A 6,684-nucleotide genomic window follows, 5' to 3' on the forward strand; every position below is an offset into this window, starting at 1 on the left:
ATTCAATTAGCTATTAAACAACATAAGACATTACTTAGTACATTGTGAATTTATATTTAATATTAATTTTCAAACATTACATCACAAAATTAATTTTACATAGTATAATGGTCAATGTAAAGTGATAAATAATTATGTATTATTTTATAAATTCATTTTAATTTATTATTTTTTGTCTTTTTGTCTTGGTTGCCATATAAAAGTATAACAATAAGCATACATTGTTAATAAATATTTCTAATATATACTGTACGATGTTTATTTATAATTAATATAAATAAATTTACTAACGTAAGTTCTTATAGCTTTACGCTTTCGTTCTATGTAGAACATTTTACAAATACATAATATTTTTAAAAGTATATAATATATAGTTAATCAGTTTGCTATGAAGCAATTTGGAAATACCAAGATATTAATCGAAACATGTAAAGGATTCTAAAATTATATACATACTTTTAAATTATACATATAATAGGATTTGGATGACCTGATTACTTGTATTTCGCTTAAGATAATCTAAAATCTCCCACTACAAGACTGTTTGATTACAAGCCACAAAGAACATATAGGATGGACTGGATAGGCAATGGTCTGTTTTTACTTCACTGTTTGCAATTCGTGTGCCCCCTTGCCATCTTTGTGTTACAGTCAATGTTAAAAACTGCATAAAGTAGGAATGCAGCACTATGAGCTTGTAGTGTATTTAACTATGAGAATGTATAGTTACCTTTTTGGTGGTCTTCAACAACATGAATAAGAGGTATGCAATTACAGTCATCGCTAAATTAAAATGTCACACCTTTCCAATTTATACAGAAAACAGGCACATGGTGAAATTGAACATATGCTATGTTTAAAAGATTAGTTTTATTATGTGCCTTTTCAAATGTGATACTCTGCCATAACAATATCACAGAAAATTGATGTGACAATAAATAGTTAACATACTAGAACTAATCAAAGAAGTTTATACAACATTATTCCATTATTTCTCATTACATACATATTGGACTAATGAATGTGCTTAATCAGGAAGTGTACAGAATAAAATAGTAATCAATATTTCCATTAAATGAGACATTACTTTTGGCAATGATGTGATACTATTAAATCTCTGTTTTTTATCAGAAGATGAACAAGTTGATGTAATGGAAAAATTAAGACAAAAAATAAATTCTAGTAATTGAAACAATACCATGTACATCAATCAATAATAACAGTAAGTTCTTGAAATTACAGAATAATGATTCCCATAAATATATTACATATTGTTGCTTTCTTCTAGGTGAATTATAGTAACTAAAAACTGAGGAACAAGATGCTACTACAAAATTGATTCTTGGTAGCATAAACATCATTAGTGTTACAGCTGAAAATGAAGCTAAAATTGACATATATTATTATAATATAAATTAAAGGACTTACCTTTACAATTTAAAAAAGGTATTTTAGATTATTGAAATAGTACTCAGACTACATTTCAACCTCATTGAAGGGATTAAGGAAAACAAGGAAACTTAAAATGGAAAGTAATTGAAAGAACTGAATGTAGACCTTGTCGAATGGTGGAGAGATATATTCTTGGGGCGTGACGCAAGAACTGTTAAAAAATAACGTTATACATGTAAGCAAGTTTCTCTATGCTAATCCTGTGATTCTACTTACTAAGGTAAAATGGAGAATATTGTATACACGGTGTTAAAAAGAGTGTTTCAGGATTTTAAGGCGAGAGAAGTAAAATATGTCTAACCAACATAGGTCCTAAAGTCAATCCTTTTGACGAAAAATTGACTTTTATTATCTACATATATTCAATATCGTAAATGAGTTTCTCCCTGACGCATTGAATTGTAAACAGAGAAATTAATTTAGAAGTACCTTCCAGGTTGTCAAAACAAGATTATTAAACTAGCATCAACAAAGATTACTTCGTAGTTTTAAACGTAGTACAAATTTTTTTAGAATATTCTTAAATATTAAAAGTCGATTCTTCGTCGAAAGGATTGACTTTTGGACTTATGTTGATTGGACATTTTTTACTTCTAGTACTATAAGCCCTTCGAGCTTGGAACATTTTTTTTTAATACCCTGTATAAGTACATGGACTACCGATAGTTGAACACAACTCCAGTCAAAGACAAATGTCCTTTACAACTGATTCAGGGTCAAATAAATCGATTAGGAGAATATCAACACTTTATCGGATTGAACTTTAGCATCTGGATACTGTCAAGTTTCGATGGAGAAGACATTTTATAACGCCCGATAGCCATAAATTTCTACAAATATCATTTGATTTAACCAATGCGCTGTCTGTGTTTCATCTGCTAATGGATTTGGTGTTGGGGCGGTGAAAAAATATCGCAGCATTTCCTTAAATCGATTATGTGGTAATACCACGTAAGACGTTGAAAGAGAGAATCAAATTTGGAAGAGATAATATCGAAGACACTACAGAAACATGGATTAACACATTCAATGCGGAGTGAATATAAAAGACGGTTTCTTCGTCGGTACATGTATCGACCTGACACTGAACGTATTAACGCTGAAATTAACAAAGTAATTACAAACAAGAAATTAACTTCTACACGATCATAAAAAAAGTCTATCCTAGCTGATAGATAAGCTGGGATAGAGTTTCATTAGAGGAAGCAAGAGTGAAAGTTCTTTTGGATATGAGTGAACCGGGAAATGTGAAGCAGATGTACCAAGTTCTGAGACTCTCGAACCATACAAAAGATTTATTAAAGGATATATTACGCTAATTGAGTCATTAACTGGATTGACAATGAGAAAAGTCCCTTAGGAATAGAGGGAAGAATAGCGGTAGGTCTTCGACGAAGTAAAAAAGAGGTTGAACGCGTAAGCAATGTTAGCAATTTACGACTCGGGCCTAAATACAAAGTTGTACACAGATGTAAGTTCTATTGGCTTACAATTGATAACAGTAACAGGATGACCATGCCGTATTTTCGACAAACGATAGCCTACATATCACGGAAAGAAACCGAATTGTGAAATTCAGCAGCTTCCATAGAATTGGGGCTCGGAAAGGTAGCGAGTACAAGATGGCAGTGGTTAAGTATGGCTGAAGACTACTACTTAAAAAAATCTACATTTAAATCCCGATGCTATTCGTTCCTTTTTCATCTCGGATCCTACAGAATGAATATGTCTAATAATTGCCTTTTTAACACTGAGAACCAATAATTCAATTTTATACATCATTTTTTTATGATAGATGAAGAATCTGCCATTGAAATAACACAAAATCTTTAACAGAAGAAGACTATCGTTTCCAAAGTTGGTCGAAATCGATAAAGGCCAATCCTAGACCTCTTCTTATTAGAACTTACGTATATTTACTTTTTGTCAGTATATTAGTATATGAAATACGAAAGTCCATAAGGCATAAGGTATCATGTTTCATCTATAACTTTGACTGTGGTTGTACTTATTTTAGACTGATGATGAATCAGTAATATTAGGTGTGGTACAAAATATACGCTAGAATCACACAACGCGACGTCGAAAAAATAGATGGCTGTATGTCTGTCCTTGTTATTTTCAACTAGGAAAACAAAGAAAGACAAACGATCGTCCATCAAAAAAATGGTAAGGTAAGAGAACTCACGAGCTCTTCTGATGTGTAACACAAAAATCTATTGAACAGAATTCTGCTGTATTTAGATGACTTCCTGAAATTCATTTCATTTTCTTTGTTTTAAGATATTTTTCCCTTCAATTTGGCCTTTGATAATGTTTATCTGCAGATTAAAGTAAATTATACTTTGGAATGCACTATCATATGTCGAAAAAGCAAATCCATGGTTGAAAACAAGATAAGTCATGTACATGACTGACACAGCTGAACAGACTGCTTGGAGCCTATGACAGTTTTATAATAGGGATCAGTAACAATAAATGAAACTTGGACGTGTTAATTGAATGCTAGAAGATCAACCAATGACATTCTCTCATCAGCATTCATCAGACATTACTGTATATGAAGACATTTCTTCTCCTTAAAAAGACTGTCTCTCGCGTGTTCTACTAGAAATGAAGGATTTTGATAACTGCACTATTTAGTTGATTCTGAAAGCATGAGATGAGAAGTCAATAGATGATCGAGCGAGGCTCCGAGGAGTCTGGCTTTTATATATTTTAGCTGGAGAGCGTAACGCGTAACTAATTAGATGGATCGAATACGAGCACGCGTTGCGTATGCTTTTCGGCGACACGTCGTCAGAGGTTCAGTCAGCCTGTCCACGACTTAGAAAAAACTTAAATATATTGTTAAATAGTTAAATTGTGTTTTGTCACTGCAACCCATCCTACATTTCTTACATGATATAGAAATACACATTATTAATTAACACTTATTTTATTTGAATACATTTCCAGAATAAATTCTCTATAAAACTCTTTTTTACTTGGTATGTAGTGACCACCTTCATGCTTTATTTTGGTTTTATTTAAAAATAAATTACTAACTTCTTCTGCCATTTCTACAAAAAGGATTAATGATAAAAATGCTTTTTAAATATAATATTTAAGACTAACCTGTTGGAATAATTTGATCAGATTCTCCATAAATGTGTAAAGAAGGTATAGTTATTTTTTCATCATAATACATTTCATGAGGCATACATAAAGATTTAAATCCTGATATAATAATTACAAAATCAAATTTAATTTTTAATACTGTAAAATAACTAAGTTTTAGTACAAATATTTTTAAATAAATGTTATAACTAATATAAGAATTGAAGAATACTTACATTTCTTTTGCTGCATAGAACAAAGTATAGTAACAAAAGCAGCCCCTTGTGAAAAACCTAAGATACCATCAAATGGGCCAGATTCTTGAAATGTCTTTTCAATTAATTTTACACTATCTTCAAAACCTACAGATAAATTGCTTGGTACAACTGCTTTAAATATGTGATCCTCTGTGTTAAACCACCATCCATATCCTATGATATGCAACGTACATTAATTTGGAATAACATTAAACTACTTTTGATATCTCTTTTTACTATTAAGTTTACTATTATAGTTTTATGAGTCTATTATTATTGCATAAAAACTCAAGTTTTTAATTTTCACTGAATAGAGTATATACTTTATAATATAATACCTTCTCCTGTTTCATCTATACCAAAATTGCTTTCCATTGGAACCTGATGAGGTGCTTGTAGAAATATAAACTCAACTTCTTTTTTAAATCCTTTTCGTAATGAACCTAATTTTGCTTTAAAAATAATATCTGACTGAGCATATCCATGAATTGCAAGTATCTAAAATATACATGTATATAACAAAGGATATTATAATATCACTTGTTCAAAAATAAAGCTATATCTTACTCGTAACTTATGCAATACAGGTGTCATAATGTTTCGAAATACGAAATTTTAAATAATAAATACTGGTTATAATAAAAACTATATGTTCAGTAGTTTCTTAATTGTATTTATATATTCATATGATATAATGTTTTAACATTTACAATAGGTTAGTTTTATCTGTTTTTAAAATATGTGCACGAATAAACGAATAGTTTTTAAAATAAGTTTCGAAAATATGATATTTATACTACTATTAGTATTATTAGTACTAATACTGAAACAGTATTACCGAACCTAGATAGGTTTCTTAATGAATAAATCGGATTAGAATTGGTTAGATTATTTGTATACGACATACGTAAACAAGAAAGTTCTGTTTATCTTAAAGTTACAATAAGATTTGTATTTATACACTTGAATTTTTTAAATAAAATAATTTTCTTTCCTAGTTCACACTGAACTACCTTCTTCTACCAAGGAGATGGTTTACAAATTTCATTTTCGTAAAACTCAGAGTTTTTATTCGAATACAAACAACTTTCTTGATTACTTAATTACTGCGGAGTTTCATGCAAAAATAATAGAAATATAAAATAAGTCTTTACAAATATGTAAAAAATGCGTGAAAAATATATGAGGTTCAATACAATTATACTTTTTGTATTTATTAATGATAAATATTGTATGTTTTGAGTTTAAATTTCTGCAGTTTATTCATTATACAGGGTGTTTCATTTATCTTGTTCAATCTTTGTTAATACAAAAATATGTGTACAATGTGTACAATACAAAATTCAGCTAAAACTGCTAATATTGCTAAAGCTGTATACACTGTGTTATATGGTGTATAAACTATTCAGCACTTTCAACAGTCTCAATTATTTTCGAACTTTAGCCAATGTAGTATCGTTGTGAACATCAAAACGGATTCAACAATCTATATATTTACACACATCTATGTCCTTCGAATCACCTTGAATGAAAAATTCACATTACTTAACTGAAATGCGGTTGAAAAATTCTTTATGGGAATATATAAAAAATCGAGTAATACCATTCTTTCAGCGATGATTGACGTATGAAAAAATGTTTTATATCCTGTGTTCGAAAATACCTTAAAGCTAATGCAAAAATTATGTTGAACATTTGATGTAAAGTAAACAAATTTCACGGAGAAAACAAAAAATATTGTAGATCATTGAATTCGTTTTGATGTGCATTACAATGCTATATTATAAAAACTCATGTTAATTCGCAAAAAATGTTAATGAACTTCAAAACTCGAGAAAAAATGACTTTAAGAGAGAAAACAAGAATCATAATATTT

The 6,684-nt window shown here is 29.7% G+C and overlaps 1 protein-coding gene and 1 long non-coding RNA gene across 3 annotated transcripts; one reads left to right on the forward strand and one right to left on the reverse strand.

Moving 5' to 3' along the window:
* Positions 1 to 439: 439 nt before the first annotated feature.
* LOC143182633 (uncharacterized) lies at positions 440 to 4,468 on the forward strand. Of its 2 annotated transcripts, XR_013002501.1 has the most exons (4): positions 440 to 763; positions 1,132 to 1,222; positions 1,289 to 1,627; positions 2,167 to 4,468. It is a non-coding gene; the product is annotated as an uncharacterized LOC143182633 (long non-coding RNA). The 2 variants fall into 2 exon arrangements; XR_013002500.1 differs by having other exon boundaries at positions 440 to 1,222.
* LOC143182632 (esterase AGAP003155) lies at positions 4,295 to 5,905 on the reverse strand. Its single transcript, XM_076383774.1, has 5 exons — positions 5,376 to 5,905; positions 5,147 to 5,306; positions 4,788 to 4,982; positions 4,570 to 4,710; positions 4,295 to 4,514 (listed from the first exon to the last, which is right to left on the reverse strand). Exons 1-5 carry the CDS (start codon positions 5,400 to 5,402, stop codon positions 4,375 to 4,377), a joined length of 663 nt encoding a protein of 220 aa, XP_076239889.1. The 5' UTR covers positions 5,403 to 5,905; the 3' UTR covers positions 4,295 to 4,374.
* Between the last annotated feature and the right edge of the window lie 779 nt (positions 5,906 to 6,684).

The sequence above is a fragment of the Calliopsis andreniformis genome, chromosome 8, assembly GCF_051401765.1.
Source record: "Calliopsis andreniformis isolate RMS-2024a chromosome 8, iyCalAndr_principal, whole genome shotgun sequence".
In the NCBI taxonomy this organism is placed as follows: Eukaryota; Metazoa; Arthropoda; class Insecta; order Hymenoptera; family Andrenidae; genus Calliopsis; species Calliopsis andreniformis.

Bases quoted from the DNA above. Each gene is read 5' to 3' on its own strand.
- LOC143182632 (XM_076383774.1), bottom strand. From the start codon at position 5,402: ATGACACCTGTATTGCATAAGTTACGA. The intron at 4,711-4,787 runs GTAAGTATTCTT...GTTATTTTACAG, and splicing joins TTCTATGCAGCAAAAGAAAT to TATTAAAAATTAAATTTGAT. The intron at 4,515-4,569 runs GTTAGTCTTAAA...TCCTTTTTGTAG, and splicing joins TGATCAAATTATTCCAACAG to AAATGGCAGAAGAAGTTAGT.